At 45.4% G+C, this 24,650-nt stretch overlaps 1 protein-coding gene across 1 annotated transcript in view; it reads right to left on the bottom strand.

Moving 5' to 3' along the window:
• Mthfd1 (methylenetetrahydrofolate dehydrogenase, cyclohydrolase and formyltetrahydrofolate synthetase 1) overlaps positions 1-24,650 on the bottom strand; it is an 89,521-nt gene that overhangs the window by 6,179 nt on the left and 58,692 nt on the right. The window contains exons 14-24 of the mRNA XM_004649256.2: positions 23,679-23,786; positions 23,344-23,418; positions 18,116-18,218; positions 14,804-14,880; positions 13,814-13,954; positions 10,920-10,988; positions 10,444-10,555; positions 10,198-10,337; positions 6,172-6,213; positions 3,667-3,767; positions 2,537-2,714 (exon numbers count right to left, since the gene is read on the bottom strand). Coding sequence (XP_004649313.2) covers positions 2,537-2,714; positions 3,667-3,767; positions 6,172-6,213; positions 10,198-10,337; positions 10,444-10,555; positions 10,920-10,988; positions 13,814-13,954; positions 14,804-14,880; positions 18,116-18,218; positions 23,344-23,418; positions 23,679-23,786 — 1,146 coding nt within the window. The remainder of the gene's footprint in view (positions 1-2,536; positions 2,715-3,666; positions 3,768-6,171; positions 6,214-10,197; positions 10,338-10,443; positions 10,556-10,919; positions 10,989-13,813; positions 13,955-14,803; positions 14,881-18,115; positions 18,219-23,343; positions 23,419-23,678; positions 23,787-24,650) is intronic.

Below are 24,650 nucleotides of genomic sequence, written 5' to 3'. Positions count from 1 at the left end.
AGATCAGAAACATTTTAATAAGCCCCACATTTACTAAGTGAAAAACGGCTCACAGATGTAAAGCTGTCTATACATACAGATGTGTGTGTAGGTATACATGTGCACACGTACATAAACACTGCGCTAAAATTAGTCAATATATCTGACTCTATGCTCCATAGCAACTAAGCCCACAAGAATATATTGGGCAAATTCTGTATTCTGAAAAGAGCAGTAAGTGCTGGGCAAGGGAATGCATGCCTGTCACCCCAGCACCCAGGCAGCAGAGGCGAGAGGGTCACCCATGAGTTCAAGGCCATCCTGGTTATATACAGTGAGTTCCAGGCTAGCTAGACCTATATAGAGAGATACTGTCTAAACAGAACAGAACAAAACAAAACAAAGCCACAAACAAAATTTTATTTTAGGGGTTGGAGAGACAGCTCAGTGGGTAAAGTGCTTGTCACAGAAGCATCATGACCTGAGTTTGTTCCCCAGAACTAATGTGGAAGCTGAGAGTGACAGTGTATGACTATAATCCCAGCACTGGGGATCCTCAAGACTTTCTGGCTAGGTAATGTAGCTGAATCAGTGAGTATTGGGTTCAGGAAGAGACCCTGCAGCCCAACAAATAATAAATAAATAAACAAATAAGGTAAAGTCAGGCGTGGTGGCGCACGCCTTTAGTCCCAGGACATGGGAGGCAGAGGTAGGAGGATTGCTGTGAGTTTGAGGCCAGCCTGAGACTACAGAGTGAATTCCAGGTCAGCCTGGGGTAGAGTGAGACCCTACCTAAAAAAAAAAGAATACCAATTGAGGAAGACACCCACCATCAATCTCTGGCCTCCACACATGTGAACACATACACACTCACACAGCAACACGTAAAAGCCTCCTCCCACCAAAAAAAATAATAAGTCTCAGGGTGGCCTTGAACAGAGAACAGCTCCAAGGGAAAGTGGATCATGAAGTCCCAGGCACTCCACTTCCTCCAGGCTGAAGGCTGGCCTTTAAGATCTCGAGTTGCTAACTTGGGCTCTGTGCATAGCGTTGGAGAGAGTGCCTCCCAGGTGCTTTGTTTCATATGCATTTTAATGCTGATGGAATTTTCTAGAAAGATGACTGATTAGGTTTGCTTTTCTTTTGAAAAACTTTGTTCAAATTTAACTTCTGTTGGCTTATTATAATTCTTTGCATGCATACATGTGTGGTGTGATACACATATGCCTCTGAATGGGTATGTGTATGTGGAGTGCACATGTCAGCATTGGGGTCTTCCTCAGTCACTCTCCACCTTATTTATATGTCTTGGTTTTGTTGAGGTAGGGTCTCACTCTAGCTCAGGCTGACCTGGAATTCACTACCTAGTCTCAGGGTGGCCTTGAACTCATGGTGATCCTCCTACCCCTGCCTCCCAAGTGCTGGGATTAAAGGCATACGCCACCACGACCAGCCTCCACCTTATTTTTTAGAGACAGGGTCTCACAGTGAACCTAGAACTCACTGTGTTGGCTAGATCAGACAGTCATCAAATCCTAGGGATTCGCTGTCTGTGCCTTCTCAGTGCTGGGAAGTAAGCATACCATGCCCAGCACTTTGACTTGGATGCTGGGATTGTCCTGCTGTGTGGCAAGAACTTTACCCCGCTGAATCATTGCTCCAGCCCTTGAAGAGACTTAAGAGAGCCCTCTACACAACCAAGCTCAACAGCAGAATGTCAGTATCAATACAAGAATGTTAATTCACTCTGCAGATTATACCTGCAAGAGGCAAAGAGAAAAAATAAGCATGAAAATTCAGGAGTAAGAGGGCTTGATCCTTTTACTTTTCTTGTGGCTATTTCACAGTCTCAGATTAAAAACCAAGGCCCCACCCCCACAAAAAAAAAAATACAAGCCAAAAAGTAGCTTAGAGAACACAAGCAAAGTGAACTACAATGTATGCCCATGTTCCTAACAAAGTTTTCAATTCCACATAGACTACTTAATGTCCAATCTTGTCCTGAAATACATGGGACAGAGAACTGTAAACAAAGTAGAACCCCATACAAAAGACGACCTTCTCCAGACTTTGTGCTGTGGCACAGAGTAAGAAAGGCCGCTGCTCGGCCACATGAAATGACATGAAGCCCATGTGGGTTTCACACTCGAGGGTTCTCTGAACTTGAGACGGCACCATCACACGAAGTGAGCTCAGAAGCATGCTTCTTTGCTCTATTAGCTTGCCATAAGCCTTGTCCATTGGCTGCCACATGGCTGATGCCTTCAGTGAAAGGCCACAGTGGGATACACATGTGCTTCCACCAGCGATCCTCTTTTCTGCAGTGAAAGGGCTTTTCAAAGCCTGTGAGCCTTTTTTTTTCCCCCCCTTTAAGGGTAGAGTGTAAGTGAGTCAGTCTCCCTAGGTATTCTCCCTGTGTTCCTAAGACACATTTCTAGAGCTGAGTCCTGACTATGGCCCATGTGGGAATCAGACTGCAGGGCACCAGGCAGAGGTGGCCACACACAGCAACCTTGCTCTGGGCTTCTGTTTTGTCTGCCGACAGAAAGTAACCCACCTTAAGGTCGTAGAGGAGCTGGAAGCTGCTGGGTGCCTGTGCTGCTCTCTGGACCGACTGAGCCAGGGCTAAGGCTCCTCTGCCTCCTTCCGCCCAGTGGGTGCATTTGACGGCATCAAAAGCCCCATGCTCTCTGGCCAGACGACTGACAAGGTCCAGCTCTGCTTCTGTATCTGTCCTGTAAAGACAGTGCTTCAGGTTAAAGAATGGAAGGCAGGTGGCTGGAGAGGGTCAAGTAAGTCTTCCTTATGCCGTTAAAAGCCGTGTGAAGTATTCATGGACAAACGGATTCTAACCAATACAGCCTAGTTTAAATCTCAGCTCTATAACCAGCGAGTTGGGGTGGCCTGTGGCTAGTTATATAATCTTTATGTATCTTAGTTCCCACGTGGATAAAATGGAAAGACTCATAGCATGATTGCACGAGAATATTACGAGACTTAGATGGTAAATACATATAAAGTATTTGGAACATTCCTAGCACGCCAATGGAAATCAATACATACTAACTTAAAAAAAAAAAATGTCGCTTCCATCTCCCACACACTAAATGGCCTGGATATCCATGACAACTACCTACACAAGACCCTCATAATAGGAGGAAAAGATGCTGAGACTAATTGAGAGGGGAGGGGATATGGTGGAGGGTGGATATGTGAAGAGGAAAGTGGGGGAAGGGAGGGAATTATGAGTTGTTTATAGTTATGGAAGTTGCCAATAAAAAAAAAAAATGTTGTTTCCTATTCCACTGAGGTAAGCCCATGGCAACCCACACCAACCCTTGCATGAACATTTCTAGCTCAATACATTTGACTCTGTCAAGATAACATCCCACTAGACCAAGTGAAATAATGGGAACGCTGCAGGCTATGCACAAAAGGCCTTTAAATGACAGAAAAGAACACAGAACCCCAGGCTTATATGCTCCCGGGAGCCAGATTTGAGTTCTTGACCTTAGTGGCGAGGTGACAGGTCAGCTGAGATACTGTCACTGGCTAAACCACAAGCTGTAACCAACAGCAGTAACCGAGGAACAAAACAAAGAGAAAAGCGGCGCTGCGCGACTGGCTACGGGAAATGAATTTTGGGCCATTTTCTACATTTCCCTTGCTCTGATATTCTGCACTTACTTGAATGCATTCAAGGCCACCACAACAGGAACTCCAAACATTCTTGCATTTTCTATTTGCTTCCTCAAGTTACTGAAGCCTTTTTCAACCAGTTCCAAATTCTGTAAAACAGTGAACAGTCTTAATGAACAAAGTGAGCAGACCTGAAGATAGCTGTCATTTCTTTCTTTCTTTCCTTTTCTTTTTTTCGAGGAGGGGGTCTCACTTTAGCCCAGGCTGACCAGTTCACTCTAGTCCCAGGCTGGTCTCCAATCCACAGCGATCCTCCTACCTCTGCCTCTCGAGGGCTGAGATTAAAGCTGTGCACCACCATGCCTATCTAACTTTTTCTTGAGGTAGGGTCTCACTCTAACCCAGGCTGACCTGGAATTTACTATATAGTCTCAGGGTGGCCTCAAACTCATTTTGATAGTCCTACCTCTGCCACCCAAGTGCTGGGATTAAAGGCATGTGCCACCATGCCCAGCTATTCATATATATTTTTTAAAACAAAGAGTGTATTACTGGGGCTGCAGAGATGGCTTAGCAGTTAAGCGCTTGCCTGTGAAGCCTAAGGACCTCAGTTCGATGCTCCCCAGGACCCACGTTAGCCAGATGCCTAAGGGGGCGCACACATCTGGAATTCGTTTGCAATGGCTGGAGGCCATGGTGCACCCATTTTCTCTATCTACCTCTTTCTCTCACTCTCAAATGAATAAATAAAAATGAGAAAAAAAAGAGTGTATTACTTAAAAATACATTATGGGGCTAAAGAGATGGCTTAGCAGTTAAGGCGATTGCCTGCAAAGCCAAAGGACCCAGGTTCAATTCCCCAGGACCCATGTTAGCAAGATGCACAAGGTGGCACATGTGTCTTGGAGTTCATTTGCAGAGACTAAAGGCTCTGATGCTCATTTTCTCTCTCTCTCTCCCTCTTTCTCTCTCAAACAAATTAATAAAAATAAAAAAAAAAGTTTAGGTTAAAAAAAATAATAGCTAGGGTTGAAGCTCAGACATAGAGTACTTGCCTAACATTCATGAGACCTGGATTTGACCCCAGCACTGCAATAAAATAAAATCCCTAAACATTAAATACCAAAAAATTAAAAATAAAATTATCTAAAAATAAAATAAAATAAAATAATCTTTTATAAAAACATACACAAGATCATGAGAAAAACCCAGGAGTATTTACTGCTCATTTTTTAGATTACTAAAACAACAGGAAAAAATAGGCAGAATTAAGGGAAAAAACCAGTAGGATCTTATAGATGTGGTTTAGCTTTCTCCTCCTTTAACTGAGATTAAGATTAATTTGATAGTCTAAAAAGTACTGCTAAAAAAAATTTTTTTTTTTACTTCTAGTCACATGAAAACCAATTAATACTTAAGGCTGATTGAGAACAGCTTAAGTAAGTAGAATTTCTTAAATGAAGACACCAGCTGGGCCAGTTTGGGGCAGTCACTGTAATTAGATACAGGAAAGGCTTGTGGGGTAGCAGGAGGGCCAGAACTGTGAATTCCCCTCCCACGCGTGAATCAGACAGATGACCATAAAAGGGAAATCATAACTCAGAAGATAGCAGACTTTAGGCACCAACAATTTTTTCTTCTAGTCAATTTTGCAATACTTCATTTGGGGCCTTTACAGTGACCCTTTATTGCCTGACAATATAAAAACCTTCGGGTGTGTGTGGGGAGGGGGACTGAATTAGCAGTGACATTAACTGACCCTGCATCTTACCCCGGGGCTCGGTTCATAACCATTCAATTGGCCCTAGCCCTGGTGCTGTGGCCCAAATGGACTTCTGGAAGCTGGTCTACAGAATCAACCAGGACACTAGGCTTTTAATATCCATGCAAATTTGCAGAGGAAAAGGTTATTTCCAAAGGTCCCTTCTTGCCTTTTATTTAAATGGCATTTGAGATTCATCCAGGCCATGCAGGGAAGAAAATGAAGGAAATGGCCTTTTGTCTGAGGCAGGGTTTCTTAGCCTTAGCACACTTGCCCTTTTGAGCTGGGGGAGGGGAAGGCTGCCCGCACCATGTAGGATGCTGAACAGTACAGTGTACCCTTGGCTTCCACCCACTAGGGGTCACTCGCCCTCCCACCCACCTTGGCCCCTTGGAACAAGCAAAAATGTCTCCTCTAGCTGGGTATGGTGGTACCCACCTGTCACCCTAGCCCTCAGGAGGCTGAGATAGGAGGACTGGGAGTTCAAGGCAAGCGTATGCTACATAACAAGACTGTATCAAATAAACATCAAAGGCTCTAGTCACGGCCAAATGTCTCCTGGAAATACAACCGTCCCTCACGGTGAGAATTAGCCACTGGCCTAGGGCACTTGTTTACTGCCATCCAATGTGGGACAATTCTTAGTGCTACCCACTGACTCCAATTTCCAGCATTCTACAGGCTTTTCGGCATCCTGCGCTCCTAGAAACAACCCTCGGTAGTGGTGATATTGAGAAATGCTGATTCGGAGTGTGGTCCTTGCTAGGACAATCAGAAGGAACTGACATTACCTCCTCTGTGTAGGCCTTGGGAAGAGGCAGCCCAGCCGTTACCTGGAAGGGAAACAAAGAAAGTCAGGCGCACTTCCTACCTGCCGTATAGACTCAAGCTTAAAACAGTGCCTTGCTCTTGGGGGGTAGAGAGCAGCCCAGAGTTGCCCCCTGCCCAAGGACTCGGGGCAGGAGAACGGGTGATAGCACGGATGTTTTTCATATCGCTATCACTTACTTCCCATCACAGAAACAACGCTAGGGCCAATCGGATGGTTATGAAACAAGCCCTGGGGTCAGATGTGCGGCCGACCGGAGCACAGACCCGGGAGGGCTGCTCTGAAGGGGCATGTCTGGGGAAACTGAGGTAGACGGGGAGGTGCTTCAGGCAGGACAGTGACCCGAACACAGCCGTGGGGGTGGACAGAAAGGTGAGGGCGGGTAAAAGGCAGCTGTCAGCCCTACACAGGTCACCCTGTCTGAAGTGGTTTCTGGGATGAGCCCTGCTGCCCCAGTCTTGGGGGACCTGAACTGTGGGGCAGGGATAATACAAACAGGAGCAGGGGGCCTGATGGCACACCCCTGTAATCCCAGCACTCTGCAGGATCAAGTTCAGATTCAGCCAGGCATGGTGGCCACACGCTTTTAATCCCGCCACTCAGGAGGCAGAGGCAGAGGCAGGAGGATCGCGAAGAGTTCGAGGCCAGTCTGAGACCACAGGAGTGAGCTCCAGGTAAGCCTGGGCTAGAGCGAGACTGTACCATGAAAACCAAAACAAATAAACAAAAAAGAGTTCAAAGGCATCCTTGGCTACACAGTGATCTTCAGATCAAGACCTGCCAGCTTGAGCCACATGAGATTCTGTCTCAAGAAACAAAAGCAGGAAAAACAAGAGAGTGACATTCTTTCTCTGTGGCAAGATACACTTAGAGGTAGGTATCCAAACACTGAAGCAGTCTGCTCATTGTGTGGGGGATCCTCGGCCCCTGGACCTATTCTAGGTGATGGCTCAGCACCTCTGTATCCACAGGAATGAGTGTGGGGTTCAAGGTTCTGGCCCATAGACCACTGTGGGGGTGACAGTGACTAGAAGTCCCCATCCCTGTGCTCTCCCACTAGCAGGGAGACTTTGGTGCCACAACCCTCCCAGGGCCACATGACAGCCAGGCAGGAAACAAGGACCTGACATGTAGCTGGTCCTCTGCCAACCACAGGCCTGGCTCCAAGAGTTGTATGTGCAAAGTCCCTTTTCAGCACTGCCAGGGAAGGTGCCCAGTATTATTGGTAAATCCATGCAGTCAGGGGGAAGGGAAGAAAGGGAGTTCAATATGTGAGGGTGAGGAAGGGGTGTATGAGAAATGTTGGCTAGGATCTGGAAGAAAGAGAGCCTTTTACTGGGTGTGGTGGTGCACGCCTTTAATCCCAGCCCTTGGGAGGCAGAGGTGGGAGGATGGCAAGGCCACCCTGAGACAACACAGTGAATTCCAGGTCAGCCTGAGCTAGTGAGATCCCGCCTCAAAACACCAAAAGAGAGAGACAACCTTCCTTGCATTACTAGTGTAATAGTAGGTATCCTTGGGGGTGCCTTTGGTACCTGAGACAGAGCGCTCAGAGATGTTGGTCTGTGGCAGGCAGTGCACTCAGTGTGGACTAGAGATCTACCTCAGGCTTCTAGTGGCTCATGGGGCCAAACTGTTTCCCTAATAAAGCTAAGATTTTGTGTTCCTTCACTCTCTGAGTGTACAGTGGGCTGGCCAAAGGTTATGTAGCATCTCATCACAGCAGTCATAGGCAGAAGAGGAGAAGCCAGCTATCATTAGTGAACTAGACATAGAAGAGAACTGAAAAGTGGCCAATGCCTACATTGTGTTTCAGAGAATACAGTAACTTTTATATTTAATGAGTTTTGTATGCCATTATGTAACTCACTTCTAACTTTAATATATTAAATATTAATAGCTGTAACCTACAAGTAAAAGAGCTTGTAGGTCTTCTTACCTGTGTGTGTGTGTGTGTGTGTGTGTGTGTGTGTGTGTGTGTGTGCGCGCGCGTGAGTGATGCGTATGGACACACCAGGGTCTCTTGCTGCTGCATGCACCACTCTTTGTGCCGGGCTTACATGGTTGGCTACAGAACTGAACCCAAGCTCACAGGCTTAGTAAGCAAGCACCTTTAACCAATGAGCCATCTCCCCCAGACCCACGTTCAAAAACTGCCCCCCCCCCCCACAAGGTAGGGTTTCTCTCTAGCCCAGGCTGACCTGGAGTTCCTATGCAATCTCAGGTGGCCTTGAATTCACAGCAATCCTATCTCTCCCTCCTGAGTGCTGGGATTAAAGGCATGTACCACCATGCCCGGCTTCCAACTTAAATAAATTTTAAATAATATTTTTACTTGTTTACTTGCAGAGAGAGAGACAGTGAGAAAGAAAATAGAGACAGAGAGAACAGGTGCACCAGGGCTTCCAACTACTGCAAACTCCAGATGCATGTAGCACTTGGTGCATCTAGCTTTACGTGGACACTGGGTCATTATACTTTGCAGGCAAGCACCTTAACCATTGAGCCATCCTCCCAGCCCCAACTTCAGCAATTTTTCAAAAATATATTTATTTATTTGAGGGGGGGCAGAGAGAGAATGGACGCGCCAGGGCCTCTAGCCACTGCAGACGAACTCCAGATGCATGTGCCACCATGTGCATCTGGCTTACACGGGTACTAGGGAATTGAACCTGGATCCTTAGGCTTCACAGGCAAGTGCCTTAACCACTAAGCCATCTATCTAGCCCAATTTCAATAATTTTTTGAGTATATAGAGGTTCTAAGGATCTAGGGCGTAGCTTAATGAACAAGGTCAAGGCTCTGGGTTCAATCCCCAGCATTACAGAAAAGGAAAAAGAAAACCAGGTCTGAGGCCAAAACACCTCTTGAGAATTGTGATATGAAGAACAATGCCGGCCACTGCACTAAGAAACAGATTCTATTCTGTAGGTGAGAGCGGTCTTGTTTCCTGAGTTGTAATGACCAGTGCACAGATGATCAGAACATAACATTTCAGTGATTTCTGAAAAGCAGCACCATGTCTCTATGTTAGCATGAATACTATGAGCACATACAGTGCTATAGGAATGCCGGTCAGAGCTGACAGTAAGTGACCCCTCCCCCTGCCCCGCCACCAGCGAGTTCAGGGCGGCCCTGCTCTTCCCAGCCACCCTCGGCCTGTCCTGCATGAACTACTGACTTCGGCCTCAGCTCAACGATTTGTGCGTGGCTGGCTGCCGCTGTCAATATTTAGAAGGTGGAATCAGAAATTAGTCAGTGGAGTTTAGATTTATAGAGAACAGGCTGAGAGGAAGGAGTTTCCTGTGTGTAGCAAAGTTGGAGGGGTTTAGATAATGTCAGGTGATTTCCTGTCAGGTGTTTAAGTTCTCTAAAAAAACGCTCCAAGGGGAGCCGGATGTGGTGGCGCACGCCTTTAATCCCAGCACTTGGGAGGCAGAGGTAGGAGGACTGTTGTGAGTTCGAGGCCACCCTGAGACTACAGAGTAAATTCCAGGTCAGCCTGGGTTAGAGTGAGACCTTAACTCAAAAAACCAAAAAAAAAAAAGAAAGAAAGAAAAAAGAAAAATGCTCCTGCTCCAAGTGGGGGCTGAAGAGATAGCTTAGCAGTTAAGTGCTTGCCTGTGAAGCCTAAGGACACTGGTTCAAGGCTTGGTTCCCCAGGACACATGTAAGCATAAGGTGGCTCCATGCAGCTGGAGTTCATTTGCAGTGGCTGGAGGCCCTGGCACACCCATTCTCTCTCTCTTTCTCTCTGCCTTTTTCTCTCTCTGTCTGTCGCTCTCAAATAAATAAATAAAAATAAATAGCAACAGACATGCCCCGAAGGTGAGGCAGCCAGCACACGAGCTGTCTGGCTACCCTTGCTTTTGGACCCGTTAGTCATCGGCGTAAGAGCGGCAGCTGAAACCAGATGTAGGTGTACATCATCCAGACAACACCAAGCCTTCGCGACATAGCTGGTACTCTCCCACCCGTCGATGCTCACCGTGGGGCCACCTCCATGCATCTTAAGAGCTCTCACAGTAGCAACAAGTACCACCACGTGAGGGCGGAGACCGGAATACCGGCACTTGATGTTAAAGAACTTTTCCATGCCAATGTCTGCACCGAATCCCGCTTCAGTCACTGTGAGGAAAGAGAGCAATTGTAAAAGGGCATTCCACCCTCCCACGATGTTAAAAATATATATATACATATATGATCTATTCACCAGTGTTACATCAGCACTCACCGACAAAGCCCTTGGGGCCAACAAGCTTGAGTGCAATCCGGTCTGCGATGATGGAGGAATTCCCGTGCGCGATGTTGGCAAATGGACCAGCATGAACAAACACCGGAGTGCCCTGTGGGAACCACGCTAGCCTGAGCAAAGCTGCCCACCCTGCTTCAACACGAGGCAGTGCAGCCAAGGGCACAGGACGCGGCCGCCATATGAGAGAAGGCTGCCTAGGGGGAACCACAAGCCACTTCTTTCTTGTGGCAATGCTGAGGCCCAAACCCCAGGTGTCTATATAGTCAGGCAGATACAGCCCAGCTCCAAAGGCTCCTCTTTTATATTTCAGTATTGCCCCAGACACAGCTGTCAGGAAGAAAGAGAAGAGCAGAAGAAATGGTTTCCGATTGCTCAAGTAAAGCGTGTTTAACGTCCTCTTGCTTCTTGCCAAAAGCGAATTCGGCACCCCGGGGTGGGGAAGTCATGCGGCTCACCTCTAAGGTCTGCATGAGGTTGGGCTTGATGGCATCCTTCATCAGAACGGTCAGGGCACCGCTCACCCCCTGAAAAACACACCGCATCAGCTGCACTGCAGAAAACCAACCCCCAAAGCCAAAATTCAACATGCTACCTCTTCTCGTCTTAGCCATTGCAGACCAATTAGTACTTTAACCGGATCTCATTCATGCATTTTAATGTTGCCCCCCCCCCCCGCCCGAAGCTGCCAGCTATCTTAAGCAGGCACAAACCAACAGAATGAAAATGGTATTTTCATGCAGTTTCTGATTCTCATGCAATTTCTGAAAAAGCTCGTCACTTTGGGAACAAACGCCTCAATCAGGCTCTATTGCTGATTGTTGTGGGGAATCCACGGAGTCGAGTTTTGAGCAGACGTGCTAGTTCCCAGAGCGATGAGTTATTTCTAACTTTGGTATCTGGGCAGAAGTGGGCATAAACCAAATTCAATACCTTTTTCTCAAAGATACAACTGAAATATGACCTACAAGTTCAATTCCAACTCTAAAATACCAGGTCTCTCTCTCTCTCCTTTTTTTAAAAATTATTTGTTTATTTGCAAGTAGAGAGAGAGAGAGAGAGAGAGAGAGACAGACAGACAGACAGAGAGAGAATGGGCACACCAGGGCCTCCAGCTGCTGCCAATGAACTCCAGATGTATTTGCCCCTGTGCATCTGACTTTATGTCAGTACTGGGGAATTGAACCCTGGTTGTTAGGCTTTTCAGGCAAGTACCTTAACCACTGAGCTATCTCTGCAGCCCCAGGTCTCTCTTTTATTTAAGACATTCAAGCATTGTTGAACAAATTACTGACACAGTAAGAACAAGCAATGGTTCTCACATTCCACATGAACAAGTTTCTAAATTCAAGGTTTGGGTGTTTAAATGTGTATTAATATATTATTAACTGTGAAAACATAAAGTTAATATTTTCTCCCTTTTCTAAATTCATCTGCCATAACACTACCAACTATTTTGGTATGGGTTGACACAAACAGGTTTTTATAATTTTATCTAAGCCAGGCATGGAGGCTTATACCTCTAATACCAACACTCAGGAGGCTGAGGTAAGAGGACTGTTGTGAATTCAAGGCAGCCTAGGCTCAAAGAATGTCTCAAAACAAAACAAATTATCTGTAAGAATTATTGGGCTGGGGAGATGGCTTAGTGGTTAAACGCTTGCCTGTGAAGCTTAAGGACCCCCGTTCGAGGCTCAATTCCCCAGGACCCATGTTGGGCAGATGCACAAGGGGGCGCACACATCTGGAGCTTGTTTGCAGTGGCTGGAGGCCCTGGTGCATCCATTCTGTCCCTCTATCTGCCTCTTTCTCTTTCTGTCTGCCACTCTCAAATAAATAAATAAATAAATAAATAAATAAGAATTCTTGAGAGCTGGGTGTGGTGGTGAGCACCTTTAATCCTAGCATAGCGAGGCAGAGGTAGGAAGATTCCCAGGAGTTCAAGGATACCCTGTGACTACACAGTGAATTCCAGGTCAGCCTGGGTCTACCTTGAAACACCAAAAGAAAGAGAGAGAGAGAAAGAGAATTTTGGGGTTGGGGAGATGGCTCTGCAGTTAAAGGCACTTGCTTGTAAAGCCTGATGGGCTAAGTTCAATTCCCTAGTACCTACACAAAGCCAAATGCATGTATCTGGAGTTTGTCAGCAAGAGGCCTGGCATGCCCATAATCTCTCTCCTTGCAATTAAATAAATAAAAATATTTTTAAAGGGCTGGTGGGATGGCTTAGCGGTTAAGGCATTTGCCTGCAAAACCAAAGGACCCAGGTTTGATTCCCCCAGAACCATTAGCCAGATGCACAAGGTGGCGTATGTGTCTGGAGTTTGTTTGCAGTGGCTGCAGGACCTGGCATGCCCATTCTCCCTCTCCCTCCCTCTTTCTCTGTCAAATAAATAAATAAGTAAATAAATAATATACCACATTATTATGAGCAAATGGTTCAGAAATAACCCGCAGGTAGACACCTAGCTAGAAAGACTGTCAGCCAAACTGGCCAGTGAGTTCTTCCAAGCCAAGTGTCATGGGGTGGGTCAGAAGTGACTCCAAACTCAGCTATGGAAAACCTTACTTGGATGCTCGGTGTTTCATGCAATTTGTAATCAGTTCTCAGGCCGATACTGAAGGATGAAAGCTTTCTTTAAATCACCTGGAACTTATGGTCCATTACTAGAACAAAGCACCACCTATTACTCACTATGAATACTTAAATTTCACAGTTTTTTATAATAAAACCAATTGAACCAATAACTTAATCACAACTAATTTCCTATTTTATTTGTGTGTATTATATGCACATGTATTTACATGTGTATGTGCATATATATCTGTGTACATATGTGTGTGGAGGTCAGGGGTCTTCCTTAGTTGCTCTCTACCTTATTTTATTTTGGTATTTCAAGGCAGGGTCTCACTCTAGCCCAGGCTGACCTGGACCTCACTCTGTAGTCTCAAGGTGGCCTTGAATTCATAGCAATCCTCCTACCTCTGTCTCCAGAGTCCTGAGATTAAAGGCGTGTCCCACCATGCCTGACAACCTTATTTTTTTGAGACCTGATCTTGCAGTGAACCGAGAACTCATTGAGTAGACTAGATAAGCTAGCCAGCAAGCCCTGTGGCTCCTCCTTTCTCTGCCTCTCCAGCTCTAGGATTACAGGTATGTGCCAAGATGCCCAGCATTTCATGTGGATGGATCCTGGGATTTGTGCAACAAGCACTTGACTCACTGAGCTGTCTCCCCAGCACCAACTGCAGCATCTTAAGTAGACTCTAATTTCTGTTTCCATCAGCATTGAGAGACCATAGGACAGTGGGCACTGATGTCTCACCAAACCTGGCATGCTCAGGCACTCACCAGATCTTCCGCACTGATGGGCTCTCCTCTCTTGTTGGATGCCACCACCATTTTGCCCAGTCTCTCTCTCATGTCCTCCAGAGAACTGGTGAGAGCTAAGACAGCCATAATTTCACTGGCCACAGAGATATCAAACTGGGCCTATGGGCATAGTAAGAGAAAAGAGCAGAACCCCTATGTTAAACCAGAACATGAATTGCAAAAAGCACCATTTTGGGCTTTAGCAGATAAACTTAAAAGTCTGGAACAGAAAAATAAAAACAATTCTCCAGGAGCGAAAATTCACAATTATTCCAAGAACCTGAATAGCCAACCTTTCAAAATAAATGTTCTAGGGCTGGAAATATAGCTCAGGTGGCAGGGTTTGCCTAGCGCACAAGAAGCCCTGGGCTGGATCCCCGGCCCTGCGTAAGAACTGGTGCGTGCCTATAATCCCAGTACTCAAGTGAAAGCGGAAAGAGCCGAGGGTCAAGGTTACCCTCGAGTGTATACGGAAGTCAAGGCCAGCCTGGTCTACATGACACCCTGTTTCCAAAGCATAACCAAACAAACCGAAAATGTTCTACAATGCATAATAAGCTACGATTTTATCTCCGCGAACACAGCTTGAAATTGCGGCTAGTGTCCCTAAAATACAAGGGACAACACAGCTCTTCCGCTGAAGAGACAAACTGCCAAACAGCCACCAAAGAGAAGCAGCGTTAGTCAACTGGCATGCGAGGATGATGGGGCTCTCCACCTCCAGGAAAAAAATGCCGGGAAAGCCACACAGGTGACACACGGCGTTTACTGCAAAAGCTGTCAGGAGTGCTCACTGCCACACCTACTCACTTCCATTTTAACAAGGAGAAGGCAGAGCAACACCTGGCAGTGTTGGTTGTATGGGAGAGGATGGAGGAGGAGGAGGAAGAGGAGGAGGAGGGGGAGGAGGATGAAGCAGCAAGATCTAGCTCACAGAAAGCAACTACTTGGGGATAAACACATAGTTACCATCCGCGTGTGCCCCTTCTCCGTTGGAGACTGTCCAATAGTGATTTTCCTCAGGAATCTATCATTGGTATCCACCACTACAGTGGGAAAGGAAAATGTAGAACAATTTTTAAGAAAAGGAACATAGGTGGGCATGGTGGTGTATACCTTTGCTCCCAGTATGCAGAGGTAATAGGAAAACCATGAGTTTGAGACCAGCCTGGAGCTACAGAGTAAATTCCAGGTCAATCTGGATTTGGAAAAAGAAAGAAAAAAAGAACCCAAAAGGCTGGGTATGTACTTCAGTGGTAGAGTGCCTGTCTGGCAAGAGCTTGGGCTTGGGTTCAACCCTTAGCATTGCCAGAGAGAGAGAGAAAAAAAAAAAGAGTGGGAGGCGGGGGGGGGGGGATGGGGGGGTGGATGAGAGAGAGACTAGCAGAGAGAAGGGGGTCAGGGGGATGTCTCAGTGGGTGAAGTGCTTATAGATCAAACAGGAGGGCCTGAGTTTGGATCCTAATACCCAGAAGAAAGCCAGGCATGACTGATGGTCTATAATCCCAGAGCTGTGGAGGCAGAGGAAGGAAAACCTCATGGCCTTATTAGCTAGCTAGTCTAATCTAATTGGTAAGTTACAGATTCAGTAAGAAACCCTGCTTCAAAAAAATATGATGGACTAGCCGGGCGTGGTGGCGCACGCCTTTAATCCCAGCACTCGGGAGGCAGAGGTAGGAGGATCGCTGTGAGTTCGAGGCCACCCTGAGACTACATAGTGAATTCCAGGTCAGCCTGGGCTAGAGTGAGACCCTACCTCGAAAAACCAAAAAAAAAAAAAATATGATGGGCATTGGAGAGATGGTTTAGTGATTAATCGCTTGTCTGTGAAGCCTAAGAACCCTAGTTCAAGGCTTGATTCTTCAGTACCCATGTAAGCCAGATGCACAAGGTGGAACATGCATTTGGAGTTTGTTTGCAGTGGCTGGAGACCCTGGTGTGCCCATTCTCTCTCTCTGCAATATAGGGACTGAGGCAGGAGGACCAAGGCCAGTTTGTGCTGGATATCAAGATTCTATCTCAAAAAAGAAAAAAAGAAATGCCACCAAACCAAAAGAACCAAAAGATTTAAGGAAGCAGCAGAGTTTTAAAGCAACAAGTTTAACTTAATGATGGTCTATTGATATATATTTCAAAATAGATAGCAAAGCAAGGATATGGCTTAAGAAATCATATCCACATACTAGAAATGTATCAGGATGATTTTTTATTTTTGAGATAGGGTCTTACTGTAGCCCACGCTAACATGGAATTCACTATATAATCTAAGGGTGGCATTGAACTCACAGCAATCTTCCTACCTCTGCCTCTCAAGTGCTGGGATTTAAGGCATATATCACTACGCCCAGCTAGGATAATTTTTAAATTTTATTTATTTGTTAATAGAAAAAAAGAGAAAGAGAATATGGGCATACCAGGGTTTCTTACCACAGCAAACACACCCCATGTATCCTTTGTGCATTGGACTTTATGTGGGTACTGGGGAATCAAATCTGGGCAGGCAGGATTTACAAGCAAGTGCCTTCAACAGCTGTGCCATTGCCCCAGCCCTGGGGAGGATTTTTTTTTTTTAAGTATTTATTTATTTATTTGAGAGAGAGAATATGGACACACCAGGGCCTCAGATGCATGTGCCACCTTGTGCATCTTGCTTAATGTGGGTACTGGGGAATCAAACCTGGGTCCTTTGACTTTGTCAGCAAGCATCTTAACCATTAAGCCCATCTCCCCAGCTTTGGGGATGATTATTATAAAGCAAAGGAATGTGCAGTGGCTGAGCTTTATTTCTGCTGGAGAATTCAAACTACAAATCCAGAACCTATCTTAAATATGTGACATTAGAGAAAAAAAAAAAAAAGCAGTCCACTTTTTCAAAAGGCTGAGGTCTGTGTTGGTCTGTGGGTGACTCATTGACCTTACAGCATCCTAACATAAGAGCCATCGATTCAGAACAAGTGCAAATACCTTTGAAAGAAGTCAGGTAATGGGCCTGGCCTTTCTTTTTAGCACATTCTATTCTGATGACAGAATATCAGTGCAATTGTCCAACCTTAGAAAACATAGTGAAGATGAACTAACCAATCTGAGAACCACACTTCCCAGCTGATGACTGGTAACATCAGTGTGGTCCCTCTTCTGGTCTTCTTACACATGATGTCATAAGAAGTATATCTGACCTTTGTACTGGATTCCTGGCACCAGGCTGTAAGAACCCTTGGAATTTCAAGGGTGACAGGAATGCCTTGTCATTCCTAGCAAAGTTGTTTTTGCCCATACCTAAGTACAGGCTAGTAAGATGATTCTGGTTCCTTCGAGAGCCTCAGAAGGGGATGGGAAGAATAACAAGCGGTTGTATGGTTGGAACTTTCAGCCCCATCCACAGACCCCCAACACCCGCAAGGAGATTAAAGGAGGGCGATTAAGAGCTACGAAAGCTAATCCCCGCACTCGGGAGGCAGGGGTAGGAAGATCAGCACAAGTTCAAGGACACTCTGAGACTACATAGTGAATTCCAGGTCAGCCTGAGCTAGAGTGAGACCCTACCTCTAAAAACAAACAAGCAAAACTAGAAACAAACAAACAAACAAACAGCTGATAATTGGCTTTTTTTTTTTTTGTGTTGCATTCTGCATGATTAGATGAATTTTTTTTTTTCTCAGCAGTAACATAAAATAGATGAATTTTGGCACAAAATAAAATTGTAAGCCATGCTAATTGTACACAGAGAAAAGCAACATATGGTGTTAAAAGCAGGCAACTGGCTCACTAACTTGCTTAGTACTTCAACCTTGAAGGCTACCTAATCTGTTACAAGAGAATTTAATAAAACAAGTCAATCAATGATTAGGCAAGCTGAAGAGCTACCAAAAAAAAAAAAAAAAAACAAAAAAAAAACAGTCACTAATGCCAGAGAAGAGTTCTGAGAATAAAGGGCACACATGATTCAAGGAGTGATTAAATGCAATTTCCCCCACTTCATGACATAAAACTTTCTGCATAAAATGAAACTTGAAAAATGTTATTTTTGGTTTATGCATGAACTTCCTTTGAGACTCATTTCAATCAACACTGAGCAGACAGCAAGACGTTCAACCAACCCAACCTCCGTACACAGCTACTGAGGAGAGGAGCCCACAAAGGCTGACAGGAGACAATGTCACCATGCTGGTCAGACAATGGGCATGAAAACAGCAGCTTCCAACCCACACATCACGCCCTGTCCCAGAGAGCGCGGGGTTGCGCTGTTACTCAAACACGGGGGGCTGGGGCACTGGGACCTACCTCTCTGCCATGTTATGGTTTCTGGATCAATATCCAGTCTTGCAAATCTGTTTATCTCCTCATCCGTCAGTGTGGTGGGGTCTGTCTTTTCAATGCCTAGTCTCTGAAAAAGAAAGAAATTCAAACATAAGATAAGACATGCAGAATTTCAAAAAATAAACCTTTATCTTGAGAGATAGGGTCTCTTCCAAGAAGTACAAACCAACAGTTAAGTCCACAAAGGAAAGCAACGATCCCTTTTGGCTAAACCTGAGGGTTACTTCCTGCTTACCTGTGTAAAAATGTACTACTGACAGGTTTGTATCTGCAATGCTATAACTGAGCTAGACACAACCTAGTGACAAGGAATACTGTTCTGCACTCCGATTCACCAAACACAAATATACTGAAAAGAAAAGCAGTATGTAAGGCTTTCAAAGTCAGAGTATAAAGAAGCCCAATTTAAATGAATTTTTAGGAAGAGCAGACATGAAGATCAATCAATAAAAATCTGTATCCACTTTACATGCTTTTTATGTGGCTCAATACTTTCACTGAACGATTACTCTTCTAAGAGACACAAAATGGAACTTCTTGCCAGGTGTGGTGGTGCATGCCTTTAATCCCAGCACTCGGGAAGCAGAGGTAGGAGGATCGCCGTGAGTTCGAGGCCACCCTGAGACTACATAGTGAATTCCAGGTCAGCCTGGGTTAGAGTGAGATCCTACCTCAAAATAAATAAATAAATAAATAAAATTACAAAAAACAAAATGCCCCTCTTTTCTTCTAACTCATGGCAGTTCTGAGTGAGGCCTGGCAAAGCCACTGTGCTCCTGATTCTTGTCTTGTGCTATGAGAACCTGTTTAGAAGCATTAGGTTGTCACATAGCACCACATGATGAATCTGCCATTGGCACCCCCCTCGACGGACTGCCTCAGGCAGACTGTAACTGCATTGGAGGTTACCTGGAGAAGAGGACAGTTGTCCAGGCTCCAGTTTGATCCCTGCAAGTGATACTGTTGTCTTGGGCAAGTATCTTGGTTTAAAAAAAAAAAAAAATCTTTTGCCTTGCAGTGCTGTAAGTACAGCTTGATGGACTATTCTGGTCTGAGTTGAAAGACCTGAATGCAGTAAGAACTATGGACTGTGAGGTTTGGCTTATGAAGCTTATGCCTAGACTGGGCTAGTAGTTTATGTGGGAAGCTTGCTGTTATGTCTGGGTCCTGAGAAGTTGTGCAGGGTTGCTTTGCGTAGAAATGAACTGGTATGAGCAGAGGGATATGGAACAGAAAGAAAAATCTTTGGGTGAACTGCTGCCCGTTCAGGTGTAATTGAGAGATTACAACCTTTGAGATTGGGCCAGCTGACCTGCACTGGGCAACAGGAAGAATGTAGACTCATTTAAAGGGGCCTGAGTGCTCAAGAAGTGTCCTGTTCTTCAAAGTCTGCTTTATTCTCCCCTGGATTAACAAATTGGCACCCTACCTGGTATTGTGGAGTATAAGAAATGCAGGAAAGAGAGGGCCATTGAGTTTGTAACACGGATTTGTGTTTTGGAAATGGGCATTGTGAAGCAGGTTTGCTGGATACCTGCACGGAGACCCCATGGGGCCATGAGGATGAACCGTGGGTTGCAGTGGAGACCCAGCAGAGATGCCGGGACCACGAGATAGCTGCTGAGGAAAGCTGTGGGCCCCAATGAAGTTTTCCAGGACTGTGAGTAGCCTAGCTGGAGGGGTGGGATTGGAACTCCAGAGACTTGTTGCCGGTTAGAATTATCGGACTTGCAGATTTGTCATCGGCTAGAGTTGTTGGACCTGAAGCTACAGAGTTTGATGTTTGCCCTGGTTGTTTTAAATCTTGTATTGGCTGAATGTTTCTTTGCCATGCGCAATGCCATCTTTTGCAGTGTGAATGTTTATTCTGAGCCATTATGGGTTTTTTGAAGTTTTTTTGGTATTATGGCTCAATTAAAAGACCTTGGACTATGGGGATGTATGAACATCACTGGAATTGATAAAAACTGTGGGGACTTTTAAAGTTAGGTAAATGCATTGCATTTTATATCATGTATGGTTATCAGTTTATGGGAGCCAGGGGTGGAATGTGGTAGTTTGATTCAGGTGTCCCCCATAAACTTAGGTGTTCTGAATACTAGGTTCCCAGCTGATGGAGATTGGGGAATTAACATCCCCAGAAGGCAGTGTATTGTTGGGGGCGGGCTTATGGGTATTATAGCCAGTTTCCCTATGCCAGTGTTTGGCACACTCTCCTGTTGCTGTGGTCCACCTTATGTTGGCCAGGGGGTGATGTCCACCCTCTGCACATGCCATCGTTTCCCCTGCTATTGTAGAGCTTCCCCTTGAGCCTGTAAGCCAAAATAAACCCTTTTTTTTTTCCCAGAAAAAAAAATCTTCGAGCTTCAGTGGTTAAGCTTCAGTATTTAGGCTTAGCTTGCCTGCAAAGGTTAAAGACCCAGGTTTGATCCCCCAGTACCCACATAAAGCCAGGTGCACAAGGTGGCACATGTGCCTAGAGTTTATTTGCAGTGGATAGAGGCCCGGGTGTGCCCATTCTCTCTCTCTCAAGTAAATAAATAAATAAATAATTTTTTAAAAGTCTTTGAGGAACTAGAGAGATGGCTTAGCAGTTAAGATGCTTGCCTGCAAAGCCTAAGGTCCCATGTTTGACTCCCAAGATCCCACGTAAGCCAGAGGCACAAAGGTGAGGCAAACACAAAGACACACATGCCCATTAGGCACAGAGTCCGGAGTCTGAGTGCAGTGGCTGAGGGCTTGCTGTGCCAATTTCTTGCTCTCTCTCTCTGCTCTCTCTCTCTCTCTCTCTCTAAAATAAAATATTAAAAAAAATAAAAATCTCGAGCTTTCCTCCTCTTTCATATCTGACAGAAAGTCCCGTTAGCAAAGGTGAGGTTACAGACTAACTGCTCTTTCCACGCTATCTTGCTTACCACAGAACACAATTTTGTTGTGATAAAGAGAACAGTGGAGATATCTGTTGCACAAGATTTCAGGAGTTGTAAAAACAAAATAAGCCCAGGAATATCCAATTGCTTCAGTGCTAATTGCTTTCAATGATGGAAAAAAAAAAACAAAACTGCATACGTAAAAATGTTGACAGAATTGTAATACAAGCAGACAGCATGTAGTATTCTTGCAACATTAAAATGTAACAGTGAACAAAAAGTAAAACATAAGCCGGGCGTGGTGGTGCATGCCTTTAATCCCAGCACACGGGAGGCAGAGGTAGGAGGATTGTGGTGAGTTCGAGGCCACCCTGAGACTACATAGTGAATTTCAGGTCAGCCTGGGCCAGAGTGAGACCCTACCTTGAAAAACCAAAACAAAAAAAAAAAAAAAAAGAAAGAAAGAAAGAAAGAAAGAAAAAAATGAAGTTGTTGGGGTGGGTAAGAGCTTGCTGCACAAGCATGAAGATTTCAGAGGGCCTCAGTTCAGTCTTGAGCACCCAGGCAAATGCTGGGCATTGTCAGCCATGCCTATAACCCCAGTCCTGTGGGGAGACAAAAGAATGGCTCGGGCTCACTGGTCAGCCAGCTGACTGAGAAGACCGCAGTTCTGGGTTCAGTGACAGACTCAGTCTCAAGGAAACAGCATGAAAATGCAATGGAGGAAGACACCTGACATTCTCCACTGGCCTCTGCCAGCCTGCATGTGGGGCATGGGCAGCTCCACACACACACCATACCACACACACCACACCACACACACGACCCCGCCCCCAAAAGCATAAAGTTGTAGGGACCGCATGTAGTATAGCTTAGTATGTATGAGACCCTGGTTTAATTGCCCCCCCCCCACATATAGCATATATTGTATCTACAAACCCTTTTTTACTTCTTAGCAAAGTAACACATGAATTCATTTTTGAATTTTATTTTTAAATATTGTGCTATTCCTTTATGCTCAAACCTTCCCGGCACTCTAACCTCTTGGCATCAGCTGGTCTACCTTCCTCAGCAGAGTTCTGTCTTGTTGAGTATCATAAATGGCAGCACAGTGTACAGCCTCTTGAGAATGGCATCTCTACTTGGCACCAGAGCCTTTGTGGTTCACGGAAGTTTGTGTCAAAATTACATTCTAATTATTATATGGTTGTACCAGAATGTGCTAATTCATCCATCCATTAAAGAACATTTAGATTGGGGCTGGAGAGATGGCTTAGCGCTTAAGTGCTTGCCTATGAAGCCTAAGGACCCAGTTTGAGGCTCAATTCCCCAGGACCCACCTAAGCCAGATGCACAAGGGGGCTGTTTGCAATGCCTGGAGGCCCTGGTGTGCCAATTCTCTCTTTTCCTCTCTGTTGCTTTCAGATAAATAAATAAAAATAAAAATAAAACATTTAGATTATTCTTACCTTTTGGAGACTATGAATAGAGCCACTAAACATTCATGTACAAGATTTTTTTTAAATTTTTTTAAATTAATTTATTTATTTGAAAGCGACAGACACAGAGAGAAAGACAGATAGAGGGAGAGAGAATGGGCGCGCCAGGGCTTCCAGCCTCTGCAAACGAACTCCAGACGCGTGCGCCACCTTGTGCATCTGGCTAACGTGGGACCTGGGGAACTGAGCCTCGAACCGGGTCCTTAGGCTTCACAGGCAAGCGCTTAACCGCTATGCCATCTCTCCAGCCCTCATGTACAAGATTTTGTGTGAACACAACTTTTCATTTCTGAGGTGAAAACCCGGGAGTGGAATTGTTGGGACAGGTGATAAAGTGTATGCTTAATGACTATGAGTCTGTTAAAGAAATTCAAGTAAAGTACTCTGAATCTCACAGATAGTTGTTTACCTACACAGGGCAAGGCAAGTATTATTGACCCCATTTTACATATAAGTAAACCAAGAGACAGACAAACCACATAATGAGTTTGCTTAGGATTCACTGCTCAGCAATTTACATCCTAAAAGCTACACGTCTCCACGATGACCGGTTACAAAAGAAGCTTTGCTTTCTGCTCCGCTGAGGGCCCGTGGTCATTGTCGGTCCTCAACTCTATCTATTCCAGGACTCACCACCACTTGTAACTTACAAAGAAATGGCGGGGGGTGGGGGTGGGGACAGCCTTCTGCTAGCATTCCTTGCCACCTATATATCATGACCTTGGGACTAGATTATTTATATAACTGGATCTAAAAATTCTGACAGGTTTACTCCTTCACCAAATTTCTTACACTGTCACAAATGAAGAAGTGAAAAGCTTACCTGTAACCTTCGGATTTGGATATCAGAGAACTTTCTTACTCCATTTACCGATGGTACCAAACGATTGAAGAGAGCCTTGAGAAAAAGGAGGAAAAAGGCTTTCAGATGAAAAGAAAGCCACCTCTATCAGCACCCAAGGGACCAACACTAAGGCAGCTGCTTCAGCGAGGCTGAGGCAGGAGGATTGTAGATTGGAAGCAGCCAGGGCAACTTTGTAGGGCAAGGTTTCAAAGGAAAGAGCAGAGTGGTGGGCGAAGCTCAGCGATGCAGTGCTTACACGCGGGAGGCCGGGGCTCCATTCCCAGAAGCAGAAAAGAAAGAGGCCAGAACTGTACCTTGTCTGTCTGGGTCAGTTCATGGAACATCCGGGCATCAATGGCTGCAGCAACGAGGTTGTTAGCTGCAGTGATGGCGTGGATGTCCCCAGTGAGGTGGAGATTAAACTGCAAAAGAGCAGAAGTCACATCAGTCTCTTTCCAGTCTCCATTGGATCACAATCAAATCAAGTCCCAGGCTGACTAGTTACTGAGGACAGTATAGCTAGTGGACAAACTCCCAAGAGGAGCCTATGAAAAAACAGATGCCTGAGACTGTATGGGGTGGCCCGTGTCTATAATCCCAGTACTTGGGGAGGATGAGGCAAGAAGGTTGCTGTCTGTTCCAGGCCAGGCTCTGCTATAAAGCAATTATCAGGGCAAGTACAGCTACACAGTAAGACCATGCCTTTAAAAAAAAATTCGGGCTGGAGAGATGGCTTAGCGGTTAAGCGCTTGCCTGTGAAGCCTAAGGACCCCGGTTCGAGGCTCGGTTCCCCAGGTCCCACGTTAGCCAGATGCACAAGGGGGCGCACGCATCTGGAGTTCGTTTGCAGAGGCTGGAAGCCCTGGCGCGCCCATTCTCTCTCTTTCCCTCTATCTGTCTTTCTCTCTGTGTCTGTCGCTCTCAAATAAATAAACAATTAAAAAAAAAAAAAAAGTCAGGCGTGGTGGCACACGCCTTTAATCCCAGAACTTGGTAGCAGAGGTAGGAGGATTGCCATGAGTTCAAGGCCACCCTGAGACTACAGAGTGAATTCCAGGTCAGCCTGAGCTAGAGTGAGATCCTACCTCAAAAAAAAAAAAAAAAAAAAAAAAAAAAAAAAAAAAGCCTGGCCGATATCCACCCCCAAACACAGAACTTGCAAATTTCCCCTAAGAGACACATGTCACTGGGACCAACATGGATAACTGAAGGCACACTCACAGCCTTTAGCTGCTGAGAAACAGTACTCTGGGATGGCAGCCATCCTTGCCCACACGATTCCCATT

Source organism: Jaculus jaculus, chromosome 7 (genome assembly GCF_020740685.1).
Source record: "Jaculus jaculus isolate mJacJac1 chromosome 7, mJacJac1.mat.Y.cur, whole genome shotgun sequence".
NCBI classification, from domain to species: Eukaryota; Metazoa; Chordata; class Mammalia; order Rodentia; family Dipodidae; genus Jaculus; species Jaculus jaculus.
The sequence above is the reverse complement of the archived record's forward strand: the minus strand, read 5'-3'. Positions and strand labels throughout refer to the sequence as shown.